The 23,677-nt window shown below is 39.1% G+C and overlaps 1 protein-coding gene across 2 annotated transcripts in view; it reads right to left on the minus strand.

Moving 5' to 3' along the window:
• LGR4 (leucine rich repeat containing G protein-coupled receptor 4) overlaps positions 1-23,411 on the minus strand; it is a 92,185-nt gene extending 68,774 nt beyond the window's left edge. For both annotated transcript variants that reach the window (XM_081279379.1, XM_081279378.1), the window contains exon 1: positions 23,211-23,411. In XM_081279379.1, the coding sequence (XP_081135505.1) occupies positions 23,211-23,395 (185 nt within the window). In that variant the 5' untranslated portion in view covers positions 23,396-23,411. The remainder of the gene's footprint in view (positions 1-23,210) is intronic.
• Positions 23,412-23,677: the final 266 nt, after the last annotated feature.

Genomic DNA, 23,677 nt, shown 5'->3' on the forward strand with positions numbered 1-23,677 from the left:
TCTTAATAGAAAAAGGCTTTCAATCCTCATTCTCCATCAAGCCATTAGATCCAAGCAGGCAGCCTCTGCCAGTTAATTATCTCCTCAAGGGATGAGTTGCCCATGGTAAGAACTTAGCTTGGTACCCACTAGGGTATTTCACCAATAAAGTGGCACAGTTAACCAAAGAGACTGACCTCAATGGGGTAATAGGGTAAGGATATTGGTGAGAGAGGATGAAGGAATGGAAAGCAGAAATTAACCTAACCAAATAAAGCAATGAATACATGATAGAGAGAAAATAAAAGGACTTAAAAAGGCTTAATAAGGTTGAAATTTTTTTGCAGTAATAGAGAACTGAAGCTAGAAAGAAAGGAAAAAAAAGAAAACAGAGGTTGTGGTCAAAGGTATTTAGCAATGACGGGTGTTCACAAGATTGACATGTGACCATGAGGGGAAACAGCTAAAGTGGAGTTGAAACCTGGCTCACTAGTGCGATGGAAATGAATGAATTGAGAGACAAGGATGTTGGAAGGACTGTCCATGTGAGGTAATTGATAGGACTGATAGGGACAAGGTGGCAAAAGTGAGAGGACCATCAGCCTGTTCATTAATTCTTCTCTAAAATGGACCAACAGAGAAGGCAGTAGATAACGGATTTGTGAGGGGTCAGAATGCACAGTCATGGACCATGAAAAAAGCAGGGGCTGTGTGAGAAGAAGGAAGCCCAGGGACCTACAGGCAGCACAAAGAGTGATAAGAATTTCAAAACTACATCCTGGATAGCACAGCGAGATGAGAAGCCTCTACCCAAAAGCCTGCAGGGAGAGAAGTTCCCCTGGAGCTCAGAGCCACTGAAGGGGCTGAAGTTGTAGGAAGGTGTAGCAGCCCTGAAGGAAGGGTTTCAGAGAACAAGGAGCAAGCAAGTGTTGGGAATGGAGGAGAGAGGAAATCCAACCTGGGAAGAAAAGACACACAACTCAACTCCAGTAGCATATTTTTTGGGAGGGCCACAGATAGCAGGCTTACTTTCTCTAGGGATAGGGTTAGGGCTAAATGAACTTCAATATAAAACAGCTACTTCAACTGAGAATTGAGGCCTATGCAGCCTCAAAACTACACTTGCAGGCTGGGGATGTGGCTCAAGCGGTAGCTCGCTCGCCTGGCATGGGTGTGGCCCGGGTTCGATCCTCAGCACCACATACCAACAAAGATGTTGTGTCCACCGATGACTAAAAAATAAATATTAAAAAAATTCTTTCTCTCTCCTCTCTCTCTCTTAAAAAAAAAAAAAAAAAAAAAAAAAAAAAAAAACAAACCTACACTTGCCACAACATTTTGTCTCACAATTTTAAGAAATTGTGAAATCTACAGAGGTCTTAGAAACTACTCATGACGTAATCATCTTCAAAAGATAACTGAATTAAGTGCTACCAGTATGCTGCTGCCTGAGAAGACTCTGAAGTGAGTATATGCTTCCCTGTGTAGAAGAGCACCATGTTGGTCCTGTTCTAGGATAATGAAGGAGAGAGGGCTGCCGAGAGAAACCATTTATTCTCACTAAATGCAACCCTCTGTTACTTGAAAACATGGTAAGAACAAAACTTAATGGGTTATGAAGCAAAGCGCCTGGACTCATTTAGGTAAGAATCGCTGCTCATAGCGAGAGAGAGAGAGGAAGGGAATCAGCACTCACCAAACACTTCCTCTGTCCCAGGGACTGTATGTATGCTCACTCACTTCATGAAAATTTCTCACAATCACTCTGAATGATAGATATCATTAATTTCAACCAGAGAATTAAACAGAAGCTCAAAAATGTTAAGAAACTTGCCCAAGGGGACAGCAGGCAGGGCCCCTTGTTCATTGTACCAGGGTGTACCATGATGCCTGGAAAGATTATGAATGAAGGCCTCATCTTGCTGAAGGAAATCATGGCTAACTCCAGCTCCCCAGTTTCACCTTCTGCCCACAGTCCAAGAACACATCTGGGTAGAGTGGACCCTGTAAATGGAATCTTGTGCCCACCCACAGCCACACCCATTCTTATCGATTCATGATATGAAGACACAAGGGAGATCTTCCCAAGTTCATTCTCACCACTGAACTCCAGAGAGACCAGAAGTCTGCACTAATGGGTAGGTAGCCTCTGAGCCTCATTTGTCCCACAGAAATAGTCTGTATATCAAAATAGCTTGAGATTCAGGCTGGATCATTCTGCCTTTCATTCATTAATTTGCAAACTTAATAAGTTACTAGAGGTTTGCTATAAAATTAGAATAAGGAGAAGTTGAAGCAGCTTGCAAGTGGACAGTCAAAAATAGAAGTTAAATGTGGAACTCAGAAATACATGTTATAATATGAACATATGCATTAAATACATACACAATTTAAAAAGAGAGAGTTATAAAACAGCTAGAACATAAAAATCACCCTTTCATAATAAATTCCAGGGCATACTCATAACAAGAGTCAGACAGATTTTGTTTTCTACCACATAGTTCTATAAAAATAAACTGTCATCACAACATCCTTGCGGTAGTAAAAGGCCATATTTGCCTGCAGTTAAATCCAACAGCAGCTGCTCTATGGAAAAAGACTGCCCAATAATTGGCTTCTTTCACCTCTGTTAATCACGAACAAAAGTGTCATTCAGTTTCAAAATGAACAAAATGCTCCAATGGATGGTCAGCTAGCTGAGCCAATGGGGTGGAATAACAATAACCCTGTAGCATTTTCCTTTTTCCTTTTGTTTGGTCTTTCAAAGCCCTTAATTAAGACCTGCACAAAGCACCCCTACAGGCTTTTTTCAATGAGGCATTACACGCCTGTTTTCTTGTATTTAAAGAAAAAAAATAGCAGGGATTTTCTGAAACACATTAAACAGAATACACAATTTCCATTTATTTGCAACTGAAATACTGTTAAAATTTTAAAGCTTAAATATTATCATCAGTAACAAAGCAAGTTCTTTCCATCTCAGGCTTGGGGAGTGGAGGGTGAATGAAGGGTTGGTTGGAAGGAGGTGGGAAAGCAGGAGCTGGGGCAGGGGAGGGGACTGCCAACTCACAAGTGTTGTTAAACCATTTCTCCAGAAATAAAACCATGAGCAGCGTAATTTAGAAAGACCTAGATTGGTCTTCTCAACCTTTCAATCACTTAATACATACAAACTGAAAAAAACAGCAAAACACGTGAGATTCTTAAAGCAAAGGCCTGGACAATTGAAACAAAGGTCAATACAAGTTAGAACTGAATCTGCTCCTTAGAAACCGACATTGAAAATCACAAAATCACACTGAAAACGATAAAGTATTGTTACAATTAAACTGTCTCTGTAAGAACTTTGTATAGTTCTATAATTAATTTCTCCTTCTATCCTGGCCTGAACAAAGCTTCATATAATGATGGTGGATAAGAATCAGAATGTCTTAGCTTTAAAAATATCCATAGCCTAATTAACTTTTCATTATTCAATTTTCTTTTTGCACAACTTAAAAAAAGGCTGTTGTGTTCACTTTTAAATGCTATGAAATATAATCTTTCCGGGTTTTAGACTGCTCTGAAAATACCTACTTCTGCCTATAATTTGTTCTTCCCTCCCCGCTCTCACAAATATCCTGAGTGACAGCTTAATGTGACAGCTTTCTTGCCACAATTCACCAAAGGGGAGTGGCAGGTAGGGTTCTCAGAGAACAAATACCTAACAAAGCCATCATTCTGGGGAGTTACTTTCAATCTGTCAATCCAATCCATCAAGTGGAATGTGCCCCACTATTCTCTTGTAAATGTGCTTATTTCAAACAAGGCAGAACCTGGCAGCTGCCCGCAGAAGACTAAATGACCCAGCTCAAATGTCACCTCGGCTGTGAAGCCTTCCCACTCCCTAAAGCAAAGTTCCCTTCCTTCCTCTAGCTCCCACACCCCTTTGTGTTCATTCCCCCTGTATGGCACTCTCATACTGTATTCAGTTTGTGCTTATGTTATCTTCTCCAGCAAACCATATCACCTATGGACACTTGTGAGCCAGAATGACTGCAAAAGGCCCTAAAGGCTCTGGGGTCAGACTACCTAGGTTCAAACCTGGTTAGAAGTTATAAACCACGATCCTGGATGTATTTCCAATATATTCAACTTAGGGGCATTTAAACATTTTATGCCTTGGTTTTCTCAGCTTAAAATGGGGATAATCAAGTCATCTAGCAAATGGAAAACTCTTAGCACAATGCCTGGCACACATGAAGAAGCTGGTAAGTGTTAAAACAAAAAGCACAGTCTCTAAAATTCCGTCCAGTCCACCCTAAATTAGCTAACACACCAGGAAATATGGTAGGTGTGTACTAAGCATTCATGGTATAAACTCTTGTTAAGCAACTTAACTAATATACAGAATATCTCTATAGTGTCATTTCCAAAGGCAATTTCCCCATGTCCTTCTATTTATTAACATCTAAGAGTACATATGTTACATGCAAAGGAAAATAAAGGCAAGGGAAAGACTAAAGAGATGCAGAGTGAGACCTGATTCTTGCCCTCAGGGAGCTTATAAGTAGTGATGTGCTGAGGGTCTATAATAATCTGCTGATTGTTTGGATGCTGGATGTTAACACTGTTACAATATACTTGACTAGTATGTAGTTTCTCAAAAGTGTATCAAATCTTCAAATATTTTTAAAATATAAGGACAACCAAGGGTCTTATTTCACTAAAAGAAGACAAAGAAAGAGGGTTTAAAGATGTTACTTTTTTTGTGGTACTGGGGATTGAACCCAGGGCCTCCAGTATGCTAGGCAAGTGCTCTTACACTGAACTACCCAGGATGTCATTTTTAATATAATTCACTGAACCTTTAATTCTCACTAATGTTCCACATTAATATAGGACCATGCATGTGTTCCATATATACATTCTGTGGTTCTACGGTTATAGTTATTGCTCTCTGTAACACTGTAAGATTCAAAACTACTAGGTCATGAAAGAATTTGAGTCATGAAGAAATATGTAGCAAGATCACTTTGCTTTCAATAATGCTCCTTCTAAGAACTTTACCATGAAATGCAGGAATACTTGACTAAATGTAACTATTATAGTAAGCCCTAATTTAATGACATAATTACTAAACTAAAACCCTTATTCTTTTAAAATAAGTCAACCCAAGTTTTAGTTGTTCTTTAGCTGAAAACAATATTATAGAAACAAAATTATTTTGCTGCACATTTTTTCACTGTCCAAATTATTTTTTGTCCAAATTAATTTGTCATGAAACACTAATTTTATGAGAGTCTGCATTATGCATTAGAGCTGCAAATATACATATTTGCATTTGAAAATGTCCAGCAGATTTACTGCATCCCATTTTCTTTCAAAGAGAATGACAGAATAACATAAAGGAGCTCCTTAAATCAGCCATTATAGCAACCCCCCTGAGGACAGGGTGCTGCTGCATTCTGCCTGTATGCTAGACCACTAACACATGACTTTTCTCACTTGTGCACTGAAACTAACAAGTCAAACTATGTCTAGAGTCTCATTACATTCAAAGATGAATGTAGATGGTAGTGTCCATCATCTACACACTGCCCAGAGTTATTAGCTGGCTGTGAAATACTCAATGCTCACTTAAATATAATGAATCCTCAAAACCTCCCTGATTTTCAAAATGATAATAGAGAATTTAATGTAGTACCAGAAAAAAACTTGGCAAAAATTAATATCAATCAGTGTAAAATGCTAAAAATGGAATTATTTGTGAGAAAATCTCTGTTGCTGGAGATACTACTTCGGAAAAACAAATGACACACATATCTATACTAGGCTGAATACCTTAAAGTCTTTAAAAAGTACCCCAGGTAATAGAGAGTAGTCTCCCCTTGTCTATCTTCAATTTCCATTGTCCATGGTTTCTGTTATCCGTGGTCACCCATGGTCCAAAAATATTATAAGGAAAACTCCAGAAGTAAAATTCTTAAGTTTTACACACTATTCTGAGTTGTGTGGTGAAATCTCATGTCACCCTGCTCCATCTCACCCAGAATGTAAAGCATCCCTCTTATCCATGCCACTACTAGCCGCCTTGAAGCTGTTATGACACCAACTGTCACAGTATCACAGTGACTGTGTTAAGTAACCCTAATTTTAATTGATGACAGCCCCAAAGTATGAGAGTAGTAATGCTGGCAATTCTGAAAAGAAAAAGTCATATGGCTAAGAAAAGCCATAATGTTCTTCCTTTAAGTGAAAAGCTGAAAGTTCCTGACTTCACAAGAAGGAAAATCATACACTGAGGATGATACAGTCTGTGATAAGAATGAATCTTCTATCCTTGAAATTGTAAAGAAGAGAAAAGAAATGCATGGTAACGTGGCTGTCATACCACAGTCTGCAAAAGTGAAGACCACTGCGTACACAAGTGCTTAGGAAGGAAGAAGTGTTGAAGTCATATAAATACGTACAGGAGGAAACAGTATACACAAGTTTTAGAACTTCAGGCATCCACTGGGGGGTCACGGACTGCTGTATCTCAGGGAGGGCTTCAATTGTTTCTGCAGGTCAAACCTTAAATGACTGGAACTGTTCTATTACCTACATCTCTTCACTAAGTGTTCTGACACTTCTAAGGTGAAGAAAATGAGCTGGTTCCCCTAAAAACTGATGATTTAAGGTAATAATGTCCTATACATATGGAAATTAAATGTGGAACCCAGCTACATAAAACATCTCCCTCAAAAACACCTTCAATTAAGTCTAATAAATCCAATATTCTGCTTTTTAATGGTATCGCTGTGCTCCAACAACAGATTGGTTTACGAGTATTTTTATTGTATTCAATTACCTTAGCATGCCATTGTTACTCCAGACTCCCTCTAACAGCAATGGAGTCATTAATATTGTTCAAGGAAATGAAAAGGATAGAATTTTGAAGATGGATGACAGGAGCCTTAGAACTTAAGCTCCAGAGCTGGGCACAGTGGCACCTGCCTATAATCCCAGGGGCTCTGGAGGCTGAGGAAAGAAGATGGCAAGTTCAAGCCAGCCTCAGCAACTTAGCAAGGCCCTAAGCAATGTAGCAAGATCCTGTCTCAAAATAAAAAAACAAAAAGGGGGGAGGATATAGGTCAGTGGTTAAGAGTTTCTGGCTTCAATCTCAGGGCCCCAAAACAAACAAAACACCAAAACAAAACAACAAAAAAATAAAGCTCTAAAATTATGCTGTCAAAAAAGTTAAAAAACAATATTCAATAAGCCTTATAAATTGTCTATAGATTGCTGGGCATATAACTACTTGAAACAAAGCCCTGGTAGAATTAAATACTTTTAATTCCTCCTGGCAGAATACTTATCTCCTGACAGAAAATAAACACTTTCAATTCCACAAACTTCTACTGGGAAAATGAAAAAGCAGAACTTACTATAATGCTGTTGCTTTAAAATAAAAAATACTCTCAAAATTTTGCTCTCATCTCCATTCCTTGCTCTGAGGTTCTAAATGCAATGACAACTACATTTTAAAACTAAACAAACAAAAACATCTTTTTGTCATCCCTGCATAGAAACCTCTCTACCTCATCCAACAAGTCTAATCTTTCTGTTTGCAGAGTAATGTGCAAAGGCATAACACCTAACAATCTAGTCCATGCTATATAACTAGGGTTTCATGGGATTGCCCTACAAAAACACTTAAGTACTGAAGTCTGTACTATTCAAAACTAATTTTTAAGACCCAAAACTAAAATTTAAAGAGTCTATTCTTATTTCCAAAGTTGGCATACTTTTTCACCTAAAATAAGAAAATGTTAAATTAAAATAGAGACCACCAGAGAAGTATTTAGTACCATTTAGTCAAGAATGGCAACTCCAGACCAATGCTTTACACTACTCCTGTAGCGAAGAACACCCACCAGCCATCACTTAAAAACTGAGGCCTAAGCCACTGTGTCAAAGGTATAAATTATGTTCCAAAGACAGCTCCAGGCACTACTGAGCTTGGAATTGCTTACTGAGCAACCATGTTGTTCCAAACAAACTAAATGTTTAAGAGGCTAAAGGGCAGTGGAGGCAATTATTGGAAGGAAATTTCTCACTAGGCCAGAAAGGAATAATTAAGTCTTTGCATGCTAAATCACATCACTGGAGTTAACAATGAAGTAATCAAGTGTAAATGGTGACAAAGCCCATCTATAGGACTCATGAAAGGAAATTAAGGTTGTGGGTAATCTAGACTATTGTTGCTTAAATACCACAAAAATTAGTCCCTAAAACTTCATTCATTCATCCTCTCTTTATACAAATGTGTGTGCTTTTTGTGGGAGGCAAGAAATTGGTTAATCTAGCAATTAAGGCAAATATACTGAATCATCAGAAGTAAAACACCACTCAGCTACTAATTCACAGGCAGAGATCCAACATCATTCCCCATACTACTTAGGCTGTACCAAGTGCTCAGTAATGAAATACTTCCATGATAAGAGGTGCATGTGTATTCCATTCAAAAATATGACTAGAACCATTTAAAACTATACATCTAATATATACTTTGGATGTTGAACTTCCTGTACTTCAGAACACAGAATTCACACACATACACACATGCATACACATACACTCTTCTAGTTGTGGGAGTGTGTGGATAGGAGGCTGGGGAGAAAGATACAGAAGTTGAGATTGTGGCACCTCAGAGTCTTCTCTATTTCAGGGGTAAATTCAAGACTAGGACTTGAACTCAGGACTCTAAGCTGACCTGGTAAGTTTGTTACTATTGTTGTTGTCTGAAATAAATTTAATAAGACTCACGAGAAGTTGCAAAAATAGCACAGTGAGTTTCTACCCACCTTTTATTCAGCTTTTCCTAATGGCAACATCTTACATAACCATAATACACTAGCTAAACCAAGAAATTCACTTTGGTATAGCATATTTATTAAACTTGAAACCCTGACCAGATTTTACTACTTTTTAATATGTGCTCATTTTTTTAAAAATCCCATAATGGCTTCAGGTACCACCACTGTAACAATAAGAAACTGCTCTGTCACCATAAAGTACTACCCCTTTATAGTCACACCATCTTTGTACCTCTAATCCTAGCCACCACTGATCTGTTCTCCATCACTACAGTTTTGCCATTTCTAGAGTAATATACCTAGAATCACAACAGTATTTCTCCCCTAGTAAATGGAAAACCGGAGTCAGATCAATTATATTCTATCAGTTCTTAATAGAAGTTCAGTGAGAAGGGAGGCAAGATCTGAAAAATATCAACAAAAATGTGGTGTTAAAATTTATGTAATTGAAAGGTTTAGCAAATATCTATAAACATTCAAGTGTAATATAGGCCCTTGGGGAACATGGACTTTTTGTATCCTCCATGGAAAACCTTCACATCATTAAATAGTGTTTTTCTGTGTCCTCTTTAATGGATGATCCATAACACACTAGAGTTTTAGGTGTACTATATGAGGTGACCTTTAAGATCCCCTCCAAATCTATATCCTAAGGAGCTGAGAATAGTTTTAAGCAAAGGACAAAACAGACTTAATTTCTCCAGAACTAATTCCTCATCATAAAATAAGCAGTTCCTACATCTAATATATGCAAGATGGATTAAGGCAGCCTACATCAAGGAAGAGCAATGAAGGATACTTGTTGTATAACTCACACAACCAAGTAACACTAGTAAGAACACTAGTCTAAGAACACTAAGACAGAACTCCCATCTGCAAAACCCTACTTTTTACCTCTGGTAATTAGACCTTATTCCCCATGGTTTCTCTCTCTCTAAAATGGGAATAATAACAGCATGTGCTTTAGAGAGTTGCTGGGAGGCTTAAATAGAGACCACATGTAAAGCATGTTGCTCGGTGTGTGGCACTGAATAACATTATTAGCAACTAAGTTAATAACAGAATGATGGGAATGATTTGACTAAAACAGCAAGACAGACCATAAAGCTCTTCATGACTAACACTGCAACATAAGTGAAATGAAACAGCAAAACACTTCCAGGAGAAGACAACTTTTAGAATCACCTAGCAAATGACTGTCCAGGATGGGGCTGGCTATCACCAGCACATTGAAACTAAGCCACAGATTCAATCATGAATAGCCCTACTGCTAAAGGAAAAAGCACACAGATCCAAATAGGAACTCATGAAGTCTGTAAAATATTAACAACTTAATAAACATCAGCTCACACTATCAACAAACACAGTGTTCAAGTCAACTGAAGAGTACCAACTAAATTAATACCAAGTTGACTAAATGAAATGCCTCAGAGGGAAAAAAAGGCTCATGGGTGATTCACTTTTATGCTGACTTCCCTATAAAAACATCTTCAACAGGAGAGGCAGGAAATTCCAGTGAGTGAAGGGGCAGCTATATAGAAACCATCATATTGCACACTTGCCTTTTTTAATCTGCACGTTTGGGTTTAAAGAAGAACACTTAGAAATTTGCTCCTAAAGAAACAGAAAAGTGAATCTACTAATAGGTCTGATCATCAAATACCACATAAGTGAATTCCACAAACAGAAGAAAAAGCAAGCCAAAAAGAATATGACTGATACTTCCCTGACACAGAAATAACACTATTTAATGATGTGAAGGCTTTTAAATGAAGAGGAACAAAAAGCAGAACTCAAAGGCGAAAGAAAGGAAGGAAGGAAGGAAGGAAGGAAGGAAGGAAGGAAGGAAGGAAGGAAGGAAGGAAGGAAGGAAGGAGAAAGAAAGAAAGAGAGAGAGAGAGAGAGAGAGAGAGAAGGAGGCAGGCAGGGAGTCTGGAAGACCAAGAGATATTTTTCTAAAAAAAAAAAAAGCACTATAAATACTATAAATAAAAGAAAACTTCATTTTACACCTTGCACAGGCTTTTGGACATTAGTCTATACTAAACCAAGTCATAGTTTCCCACAGAATGGGCATATGTAGATGTGTGTATGCTTATGGGTATGTTTTAATTTTCTGTTCTGATTTTTTTTCCTTTTCCTACAGTTTCGCATAATGTTGTTTATCTCACGTCTTCTGTTTATTCGAGCCAACTGTAGGAATGGACAAACTTAAATATAGAACACCTGAGCTTCCATGACAAACTGCCATCCACTAACTGTGGGATGTTTGAGCAAGTTCCTTAATCTTTTTAAATCTGAATTTGCTCAACTCTTAATGGGAACATGCCACAGATCTACAGTGGTTTATTTTGGAAACTCTAGCTAGCACATGTAACATATGTAATACACCAAAGAATCCAGCAATTCCTTACCAAATATCCATGTTTTTAAATCAGCCTTTCTAAACACAATATACTAAAATTTGAAGAAGTATTTAGAGAGTTGCTGGGAGGTGTTTTCACTATAACCAAAATGTCTCATACTGGGACCATTTCTACAGGAGTCTTTAGGGGTATAATAATAACTTCTGGAACCAAAAAGAAATCTAAGAATTCTACTCTTTTAAAAGTACAGACTTTTAGCTGGGAGAGGTGGCTAACACCTATAATCCCAGCAGCTTGGGAGACTGAGGCAGGAGGATCACAAGTTCAAAGCCAGCCTCAGCAAAAACAAGTTGCTAAGCAACTCAGTGAGACCGTCTCTAAATTTAAAAAAATACAAAATAGGGCTGGGGATGTAGCTCAGTGATGCAGTGCCACTGAGTTCAATCCCTAGCACCCAAAAAAAAAAAAGTACAGATTTTTAAACAAAATCAATTTTAACAGGTTTTTTTAGGACTACATTTTATGCTAACCATATACAGAAGTTGTGAGTAACTGGTGATAACAAATCTCACTACAGTTCTAAGACATGAAATCAAGACCAACATTTTCTTACACACATATAGTTAGCACAAGGCCCAGGATAGAGGCATTTATGCACATGAAATAAAAATCTGTACTTGTACAAAAAACTCTATGCGACCTCTATAGTAGCTTTACTGATAGTAGCTTTTTCCCCAAACTGGAAAGAAGGCATAAGTTCCTCAACTGGGGATTGGACAAGTTGTAGTACACCCATGCAATGAAATACTCCTTGGCAATGAAATGAATATAGCATACTGACACAGGCCAGCAACAAGACAGAATCTCAAGTGCAGTGTCATGATTAGAAGACAGACACAAAAGACTACATTCGGCTTCGTTCAGTTTATAAGACTTTCTGGTAAAAGCAAAACTACATGAAGTAAGAGACTCAGGGTTGAAACAGTTCAAGAGGTGTGGGCAGCCCAGAGTGGGGAAGGGGGTTAAATACAAAAGGGCACAAGGAAATGTGGGGGAGTGATGAAAATATTCTAAATCTTGACAGTGGTGGTGGTCACACAACTGTATACATTTCAAAACTCTCAGAATTGTACATTAAAAAAGATAAGTTTTAACATGGGGGAGGCTTAAGACATTTTCCCTATGAACATACAGCTGTGAAAGTCAGTTAAAGTAAGGAAGATGTACATTCCAGGATGAAACCATTTATTTTAGGATAAAAAGATGGAGGCACTAAAAACAGGGGTAAAGTCAACAAAATTTATTTGTGAAGAACCCTAAAATAGAAACCTTTTAAAAATTAAGTCATCTTAGAGTCAGCAAATTTAAAAAAAAAAAATCATTATCACCAAGAATTACAAAAGGGTTTTACATTTACAAGAGAAAATGTGAAAGGCAATAATTTCTATGAGCATATTATTACATGGCTTATGTTCATTAATGATATAAGAACCATCAGAAATATCTTTTAGATAAGATGCATACAACAGTTTAATTAGATATTTGGTTATATTTAGGATTAAAGATTACCTCCTTTAAATGAATCAATCCCTGTCAATGCCAGTTCACATATCTGAGAAACAATGAAACCATAAGTTCAGGCTGGGATGACTTTAGGGTTGGACCCTGAGATATGGATGCCATATTCCCTCTTTGAATATCGTAAGTTTTTTTTCTTCTTACTAAAGGGTACCCCAGCTAGGTGGTGCCAAGGACAAATTCTTTTTTTTTAATATCTTTTTAAAATTGTTGATGGACCTTTATTTATTAATTTATTTATAAGTGGTACTGAGAATCGAACCCAGTGCCTCACACGTGCTAGGCAAGTGCTCTAGCCACAACCCCAGCCCAAGGAAAAATTCTTTTAACACAGACTAAAACCTGAGAAAGATGGGAATTAACTTACACCTCTTTTCCACTTTCTTGGTCATCTCCTGTCATACCTGCCATCAAGCCTCCACACTATAGACTGAGATGGTACAAAGCGAATCCTTATTGCTAGCAGAAGGCTAGTACTACACAACAAGAATCTGTCTAAGCAGCAGGGTTTGGCTAACATGAGAATGATCAACTGATTGTTTTCTGTGGACTAACAAAAAGAAGATAAACATAAAGGCAGACAGTCCTCCAGGCTTGTTGTACTTGGAAGCTAGCATCTGCATTCCCAATACATACCACATATCAAATCTAGAACAACAGCAACCAAATGCCCTGCATACACATATGCATCTAAATGAGTGCACACACTAATACATGTACACACATGTCTGCAAATCCCCTTTGGTGAAATACATGACTCAGAAACCCACCCACCCCACCCCCCGCCACGTAAGCAGACCACACAGACTTCATTTAAACTGATATTAGAAACTGGCTTATCCAAAACACAGGATTTCCTTTCCACAGAGTACCCAGGCTTTGGAAAACACAGTTTGATTCCTAGCAGCAGAGCCTGTGGTTAGTGCACAAATTTGCCAACCTACCATGAAGTATGAAACCTTCTGCTGCCTGCCCTCACAGCCCCAGACTCTGTTTGCAAGGGATAGGAATGAAATATTCCATATGTTTTCTTTGTCAGTGACATGGCTATTGAAAGCAAGGCCACGGTAGTTTCCCTGCTGAGGGACTGGGTCAAGCTATTCATGTGTAACCAGGCAGATGTCAAGATGGTAATGGGAAAAACATCTCAAACTTTTTTTTTTTTAAAGAAAGAGACCCTGGATAGAAAATGTACAAGTGTACTTGAACCATTAGGCCAGTCTAAATAGGTTACCAGTACTACTGCCACTGTTCCACTGTTGTTCTGGTTTTCTAGGACATTTTAAAATCAGGTCTGAGTCAAAACCCAGAAAAGTTTTTAGAGTTTCTGGAAAAAAAAAAAAAAATTAACTTTGCTTAACAAGAATGGCAGGGGCTGGGACTGTGGTTTAGTTATACAAGGTCCTGGGTTCCATCACCAGCACCAAAAAATAAATAAGAATGCTATGTAAATTTTCAGAACTATAACAAATTTTCAAGAAAGGATTTTAGTTCTAAAATTACTTTCAAGAGAATAAGTTTTTCTTTATCCACAAAACATGAGCATTAGACTCAAATGTAAAATACATATGTGTGTATATCTAATAACTAGTTATATAACACTTTCATAGTACTTATAAGAAAAAGCTCTCTCATAATCTGAATATTTCTAGAACAGAAGGATGTGAAGAAATAGCAGCTAAATTGTCAATCCTGAGAAAATTCTTTCTATGCTCAGGTCTATCCATGGAAAGAGACCTGAGGAATTCTAAAGGGTGCTCACTAGCTTGAGAAGAGTGTGCCTGGCTTAATGAAAATCTTCAGTGTTGCAAAGTCCAACTGTAATGAGGAAAGTCACATGCCATTTGCTCTGAGGAGAAACACTGTGTCCCCCTCTCTGGTCTGTACCTTGTTACTTGACCAGCCATCTGAGGAAAGCAACACCAAGACACAGAGACAAAGGTAAAAAAGTCTAATCGCCCCTGGGCTTTCTCTGCCAGATTCTATATGTTCCCACCATCAGGGTTTCTTGTTAGAAAGTCAAGGAACACCAACTGCAAGAAGGTTATCTTCATAAACCCATTAGCACTCCTGTTTCTCCATCGAGATCTTTATGGATTTCTGCATGGATTTTATGGATCTGCCAGCTGAGTGGTCTTTTTCCATTAGTAGCTCACCTGTGAAGTCCAGAATAGGTTTGGAAATTGATATACATTTACAGAGCCAAAGAAGTAGAGTTCAGAACTTCAAATCACAACTAACATACACGTAAAGCTGCTTAATCACTCCCCAAAGAAATAACAACAAATAGGGTCCTCACTCTGTGTCAGTAAAAGAAGCCATGATGAAGAGAGCTCCTAGGTGAGACATGGACATAAAGCAAGATCCCTCTTTTTGCAGATGGGAAATCTGATATCCAAAGTGTCTGTCTTTCCCAAGTTCAAGAACACTTCCTAAACTCAGGGGTCTTGATTCCTTGTGCCAGACCCTCAAAACATAAAATATTATTATTTTTGAAAGTCAGTTAATAAAAATATTCCTATAAAGGAAGACTCGAGAATCAATAGGGACATAAAATGCTAGGATTCAAAATGACTATGGACTTAAAATGACCTTGGAGAACTGAAGGCCAATAAGAAAATTTTTCTTCGTAGGAAACTATTAAGATTAGAGAAAACTAATCAAATAAGATGAAGTAATAGAAATAGCACGGAAAGGATGATAACCAGGATAACATTAAACTGCTAAGTAAATATGTTAGTAAACTCCAAATGTGTAATTTTTAAAAGATGATACTAAAATATTTGAAAGAAATTATATTCATTTAAAGTTACCTTATAAACTCGGGTCTAATTACAAGGGAATTCTGTGAATATTTCAATTTAATGTGAGAAAAGGCGGGCTTGAAGAAGCCTAAGGGGCAATTATGACATTTAGAAAATGCAAATATTAATTTAGCACCTAAAACAGAAGACTGAAAAGCACATGGACAGTCTTTGAGAAACTCGAAGGTCCATAGTTGATACTATTTGTTTTCTAGAAGCTAATAAACTTCAGGGCAGAGTTGCTAAGTGTTAAGTTATCCCAGAGATAGGCCTCTCTCATTCTCTGGACAATTCTCTTGCAAAAAAGCAGCTCTCTCAGCCAGTTTGCACACATGGGAAAGATGACAATCAAGAACAGAGTGGCAACCGTGGATCACCCCTCTCCTGAAAATATCTGGTCTACCAACATGTGATACACACATAGTTTCCTCAAGGGCTCCCGTGCACAAGTATATTCCTTAGAGAAATGGGGGGTTGGGAGGGCATAAGTTAACCAAGGTCATAGCCCAACTATGGCATTTCAGAAGATTTTACCAACTTGGATGCTCACCTTCCTCTCCACACCTCCAATGCCAGAAACCTGAAGTTAGTGAGAATGATAAAGTTCATCTCCCTTCACATGAAAACAGCACTAACCATGCTCTTTATGTGAGTTTCAATGTCACCACTTGTACTAAATTACTCTGTGGTTTACACCAAGAGCTACACCAGGGAACCTCAAAGCCTAAGGGGAGTGGAGAAGAGAGACCTGAAGCAATTCTAGGCACATTCCTTAGCCAAGCCTAGAATAGCTCCAAGGTAAAGGAGTCATCTCCCTACCAAATTTATGTCACTCTTCTGAGGAAGGAAAATTTCCCCAAATAGAACTTTAAAAATATAAGGGAATGATTTTTCTGGATATTTGGTTCTACATTCTGATTCGAATACAATACCACTGTGTCATCAGGGTGCAAGGAGACCTTCATTCTCTCAATGATTGACTTTGTTTTTTAAAACCCTGTATCAACAACAACAAAAAAGTAGCTATATTCTTCTTGTATAAAAACAAAACAATCTTCTAAGGGGGCTTTCACAGGCTTTTATTTATACTGATTTATAATACTCAACTAAAAATTAAATATGAAGGATAAAGGGGTCACTAAATATACTGTATATATTAAATATGGTTCCTCCACACGTTTTCTCACCAGCAGACAGACTAGCCCAGGATCCAACCATATACTCAGCTGCCTCCCAAAATATCTATGGTTTACATTTCATTACAAAGGATATTCTTATATTGTATGGGACAACATGCTGTCATAAGAGTGTAGTTCAAGGTTTTATTCCTAAGACCGTTTAGTACAGAAAGCTAAAAAATGTATTTAAAAACATTTTTTTAATGTTCATTTCCTGGGCCTAGAACATCAGAAAGTATTTCCCAAATCTTCACCACTTACATCTAAAATAAAAGATGCATAATTCCAAGTCTTGAGGTGGGAGAGGACCTGACTACAGCACTTGACAATTAAAATAAGTCATGGTACAAAAACACATTTTATAGACTAAAAATAATGAACCCAAACATTTGTAGTTTGAATTACCTGGACACAGTACACAATACTTCAGGAGACTTTCAAGAATCTTGCTAAAAACAGTCCAACCATATACAAAGTTTAATAGCAAATATTACCCATGAGTCAATATGGAATATAATACTACCAAAAAAGGGGGGTATTTGAGTACCAAATTGCTAAAGTTGTTAGAAAGCTGAGAAGTTACTGAGCCTACACGAACTATAAAATCATGATCTGCTTCATGCTGAGACTGATTTCTAAAAATTTATGAACTCACCCAGTTTCCGACAATAGAATTGACACCTGGCATACAGTGTGACCATCAGGTGCTTGAAGGCACAAAAGAAGTGTCAAGAGGGCAGACAAATTAGCCATTGTACAAGAATACTGATTTGCTAAGTGCCCTAGATTTCTTTCCCTCACTGACAGGATTTAAAATTAGAGCATTTTATCATCTTCAATCAAGCTTCATAAAAAATATCACACTTTGAACAGAGTTGGGGGAAAAAAGGGAAAAGTTATCTATACATATAGGAAAACAAGCCTTTAGCATTGCCCAAATTGGGTCACACAGGACAGTTAAAGAGCAAGCTGAACAGAATATTTCGAAACCTGAAACCTTGAGATCTAATTTTAAAAATGAAAAGACAAAAGCCATCTTATCAAGAACACTCTAAGTTGGATTTGTTACATTTTGCAGACCTAATGGCACATTTCGCAGGGTTTAGCTTTTAACCCAGGTATACCATCAAATAATGTGATTTTATGAATATCTCTGCTTTATATAGACAAAAAGTGGGAGAAGTCTTAGAAAGATTTAAATGAACCATTAAACTATTCTTACAATTTTATTTAATATTTTACCCAGAGTCACAGAAATTCAAAACAGAGACACTGACCACCATCTAATCCAAGGTCCATCATTATTGAAAAGAAAAATGAGAATAAAAGAGACCAGATACCAAAAATCTAAACTTGCAGACTTTCAGTATTTCCACTATTATAAAGATGACTAAAATAAAAATCTAAGAGACAGACAGATTGACAGAGACAGAGGCCAAGAAAATGCCTAAACTTGCCTGGACCCACCTACTAGTACAGATCTTTGATCTTTCCTGGGAGATTAAGCTGTCAAATGTTGCCTTACAATTCTCATGTGAAGAGCCAAGTACCTGGACATTAAACATGCAATACCATAACTGGCATAAGCATTGAGTTCAAATGGAAACCATAAAATATTATTGGTTACTGCAAACCTTAAGGAGCACAGAATAAAAGAATTACTAATTCAAATCCTAAGTACTGTTCCAGCCATATTTAGCATGTTGCTTTGTGAGAAACTGAGCTTCCCATTCACTGGAAATATTCAGTTGAAATGAACAGCTGGGAAGGGTCTCCTAGGAGAGCGAGAGTTTCCATGGTTTATACACCTATGATTCACTGAACACAACAGAGAAGGCTCAAAAGTACATGAAAATGAAAAACTGGGCTGGAGGTATAGCTCAGTGGTAGAGTGCTTACCTAGCATGTGTGAAGCCTCAGGTTCCATCCCCAGCACTATAAAATACATACATACATTTAATTAAATAAAAAAATCAAATTAAATAGAAAGTTCTTGTTATGGGGCTGAGGTTGTGGCTCAGTGGTAGAGTGCTTGCCTTGCAAGCGTGAAGCACTGGGTTTGATCCTCAGCACCACATAAAAATAAATAAATAAAATAAAGGTACTGTGTCCATCTACAACATTAAAAAAAATTTTTTTAACAGATGAGGAAACAAAGGTCCCTGAAGATTTAGGCACACCATTGCCTCAAGGTCATTCCTGTGAATTATTGACAGATCTGGACTGGGCTCCCATATTCCCAGCAGAATGCCCTTTCCTCTCGAGCATTTAAAGAGAACCAGTAGTTCACCAATTTGTAAGATAAAAGATCTACATTGAAAAAGGCTCACATATTGTCCTTTTTTTGAACAAAGTTCACTTGTATATAAAACAAACACATCTCTAAAAAGACACACTGGGCTAAACACTGAAATTACAAATAATTCAGAAATAAAATGACATCAAAACTCTTCTCTCAATAAGGTATATTTAGCCACTGATTACTGATCTGACCTGCCAGGGAACATATACAGTAGATGTTGGAAAATGTTTAAGAAAAAACTTTAAAATGATACCAGTGAAAGAAAGGTATTTGGTGTACTGAAAAAAAAAAAAAAATACACCTCGGAGAAGAATCTGGGATGATGCATCCAAACAGAGAAGGAAAAGCAACAGATTCTTTAAAAAAAACACTTCAAAGCCTTTCAGGTAACCATCAATTCTATACAAAAATCTCAGCAGCCTGCTTATGTACAGGATACACACACTGTGAAGGTTTGGGCGATTATGACTAATTACATGGAAGTAAGGAGGTTGAGTAATTTTTTGTACAGTATCCAAATTACTGAAACAGAGTGATTTTATTTTGCAAGTGTTAAGCCATACCCACAGGAAACAAGCAAGGCTTTTCTACCCTAGCAAAGCTCCTTAGCTACCATGCATTCTGCAACAAGTCTCCATGGCAAATTTCCTAACACACACTTGTAAACACAAAGAACTCCTCCAAGTGCATGTTAAAAAACAGGCTTGTGTGACTTCAACTAGAAGACTATTCTGCTACTCATGGGATCTTTTCATGAAAGGAGCATAACATTATCATCACCTTGCCATCCTTAAATTGTGTAAGAATTACAAAATCATAGAATCCTCTAGAAGCAAGAAGCAGCCTTAGAGATAATCTAAGGAATCCAATTGCTTTATTGTTATGATAAGGAAATTGTCAACCTCCACACATCTACAAAAAAAAAAAAAAAAAGTGGAATGACTTGCCCAAGGCCACACAATTACTCAGTGGTGAAGTAAGGACTATGATCACAGGCTCAGATCTACCACTCTCTTACAAAGCCACAGAAACAGACTTTATAATCTTAAAATTACGTGCCAGGCATAATCTAGGATATGAAAATTTGTGCTCTGGGTCTATAGGTCTCAAACTTTATAGTTGTGACACATAAACCAGATGACACATGTACACAATCCCCTCCTTAACATCATTGCAACTTCCTCTATGTCTCCCCTAATCTTGGAATGTAGGTGATACCACTAACATAGGAATGACCTTGAATCCTTTTGATAAAATAAACGTTGGAATTTTAATATTAGTAAAATCACTTCCTTTAACACACCTCAGGGTGAATTTGTGACACGGGATTCAAAATTGCTGCTTGGAAACATAAATAATCACTACAGGTGCAGCAAATGGTGTGAACACAGGAATCCCATCAGCAGTACTGTGGATTACATCTGACTCTGTCCCCAGACTCTGTTACAGCAGCTTTCAGAGGAAATAGACAGTTTGACTAAACAAGTTCAAACGAGCCTAGAGAAGTAGGTATCCTCTCTCTGGGGCCTTCTCAAATCTGGGCAAAAGGGTAAATGCTAAGAATGCTGAATTGGACAAACTTGTGGGAATGGTATCTGAATTCCAAGTTCCAACTCTGCTTTTCAGTGTGGCCTTGTATCTTTATTTATTCACTCCAACATTTTAAGATTTTATTTTACTACATGTTTGTGGACTCAAGATTTGAGTAAAATAAAATCTCTGATCACTCTGTCCTCTGGTCTCTAAAGTGGGATGAATACCTCCCTCTCCATAGGAGGTAAAAATACTATCACTTGGAAGAGCCATTGAGGAATAAGAAAAAAATAAAGAACTTTGATTAATAATTATAGTCTCATCTTTTTAACTTCTATTTTTGTGTTTGTAATTAAGAAATTAAGAATACGTGAATGAATGCTTTGGGACCATGGACCTAATCCCTTGATATGTGTGTGTCACTGTGGCTCACCAAAGCTGCGATGGGGCAGTAGACTAGAAGTAGTTGGAAAGCCACCCCAGATAATCCCAAGTATTTTGTAAAATGAGCAGCGTGCATAGCAGACCTGTAGCACCTGCCCCTCCTCATGCAAGGCTTCTGAGCATTAGCTGGGTTGCTCCTGAGTCAAAAATGCAAACATACTGCCTTTGAAACCTCCTTTAGAGAAGAAAAATAGTAAATAGTATATACTTTCTGAGGATGAAATGAGGAGTACAAGGGGAAATAGGAAGCATCGAATGTACCTATAGGTCACAAATCAAGGAAGGAAACACAACAACACATTTGCTCACCACCACAGCCCAGAAAGGGCAGTCATGATGCTGGTTTAAGCACTCTAATATGGACTGGAGCCCGTTATTTTCTGTTTCCCAAGCCAAGAACGTAACTTTCCTAAGGCTCAAATTGAAGATACAGCATTTCACTGCCTCCAGTGAGTTGAACAGGAAGATGCCTGATGCTCTCTAGAGAGAAACATACTCTCATAAAAATGTGACGTTTCTTTCTGACTTTAGATACTAATGTAAAACAGGTACTTTTTCTTATAGGGCAAGTTTGCTCATTAAAATTCAAGAAGTCTGCAAAACAAGATCTTCACAACTTGTCTAAATAGTAAATCATGCTTTTCTATACATGGAGAGACTTGGAAGAAGTTTGGGGAAGGCACCTCTCTGCCTCAATTCTCCGAGTTTATCTAAAGGCTTTGGAGATTTTTAAGAACGCCCATTTCTTCTACCCATATCTTCTTTTTCTGCTCAAACTTTGCCACAGCACCTTTGTGAACAAAATGTTCCATGATGCAAAGTTAACTTTTTTTTTTTTATGAAAAGTTAAACTTCACCATGCTGCAGGCAAATGATTTCAAATAACCAACAGCTAACAACTGAGTCAAGGAGTGGAGGTGTAATGGGGGACCAAGCCTACTAGACAAAGTAAGGTGAAGTAGAAGAATGAAACAAGTTTCAAGGCATGGGCCCTTGGTGCTCACTAAACCCCAACCTGAGAGGACAAACAGAACAGTTTGTCACCACCCACCTGGAAATGAAGCAATGCTCTGGCCTGCCTAAAAGGGATTTCTTAATAGGATCTGCTATTCCTTTAAAACTGTCTATTTCTAAGAGGTCCCTTTTAGTAGCTATAAGGTAAAAGGAAATTCCCTTCATCCAAGGGCCACTCAACCCCTTCCTCTCTCAAATAGTTCTTTCACTACTCCTGATTTAATCATTCAACCAGCCACACAACACCAGAAGAACAAGAGCACGCTACAAGCCCAGCACTCAATTACCCTATTCATTCTCTATCAGTGGCATTTGCCAACACCACCTCCAACACCTATTTCGGATTCCTCCTTTTCTAAAAGGAGTGTTTAATGCTCAATTTGAGGAGGGAGGTTTTGGAAGTCAGAATTATTTGAGTGACTTTCCCGTCAGGTACCTTGTGGACTGGGCTTAGCATATATAACTAGAACTTTGTTTCCCTTCTAACATCGGTACCTCTGGTCAACATTCCTTCTTTAAAAGCTTTGTTGGGTCAGAAGAGTATTTTCACCAAGAGATTCCTGTAATTTCTCCTCTCTTGTTTTCTGCGGCTCCCTGCGTGCTCCAGAACCCTGGCATGTGTGGATGAACTCAGAGCAAATCTGGGCCGAGGAGCCAGGACTCACTACTCTAAACTGGACGGCAACTTGCCCCGACTGAGGTACAGGTGTTTCTTCTCCTCGCATGCTGGAACCCAGGGGGACTCCAGGACTGCCCCACAGAACAAGTCTTGTTCTGCAGTCAATGGCCAAGTTCTCAGATCCCTTACCCACGCCAACAGCGAACGTTCCGCCAAGAGAGCAGGGGCCCGCGTGAGAAGGGGAAGTCGCGGCAAAAGGGTGCCATGCGCAAGCATATCCAGATTCCTCTTTCTTGACCCAGGATACATTTGAGATTTGGTTGGGGGAGGGGATGGTTGTGTCCGAAAACTCTGGTAAAGAGCCTCTTGGGGCTCGGACCCGGACTGGTAAAGTCTGGAAAGCACGCGGCGCAGCTTTCCAAGCACCCCACGCACAGGTGATCTGCGTACCCGCCACACTGGGGAATGGGGGTGGGGTGGGATCGACCACCGGCCCCGCCCCGTAGCACTCCCCGCCAGCCCCCCACCCCGGAGCCCCACCGCCCGCACTCACAGCGCTTGGGTGAAGGCACTGAGCCCCTCGGGTACAGCCGTCAGCCCCTTCCCGGAGCAGTCCACCCGACGGTCGCCGTCGCAACTGCAGGGCGCTGCGCAGAGAGGCGGCGCCGCGCCGCTGGGCCCGGCCGAGCCTAGCAGCCCCAGGGCGAGGAAGCAGAGCAGCCCCAGCGGGCCCGGCATTGCTGCGGCCGCCTCCCGCGCCGGCCTCTCCCGCGGCGCTGCTCGCTTGGCGCGCCTCTGCTGCCCTCCGACGCCCCCCGCCGACCCCGGGCAGCCGGCCTGCGGGCTGGGGCGGGGGCGGTCTCCTTTGGAGGTCCGCGTGGGCTCGGCCCCTTCAGCAGTCCGCCGCAGCAGCGCAGGGACTCAGCGCTCCGAAGTTTCGCCTTTCCCGCTGCTCCATGGAAGAGCAGAGGCAGCCCCGCTCCTCCGGCGGCTCAGGCCAGCCGGCCCGGCCCGGCACAG

Source organism: Spermophilus citellus (assembly GCF_964194105.1).
Source record: "Spermophilus citellus genome assembly, chromosome: 2".
NCBI lineage: Eukaryota > Metazoa > Chordata > Mammalia > Rodentia > Sciuridae > Spermophilus > Spermophilus citellus.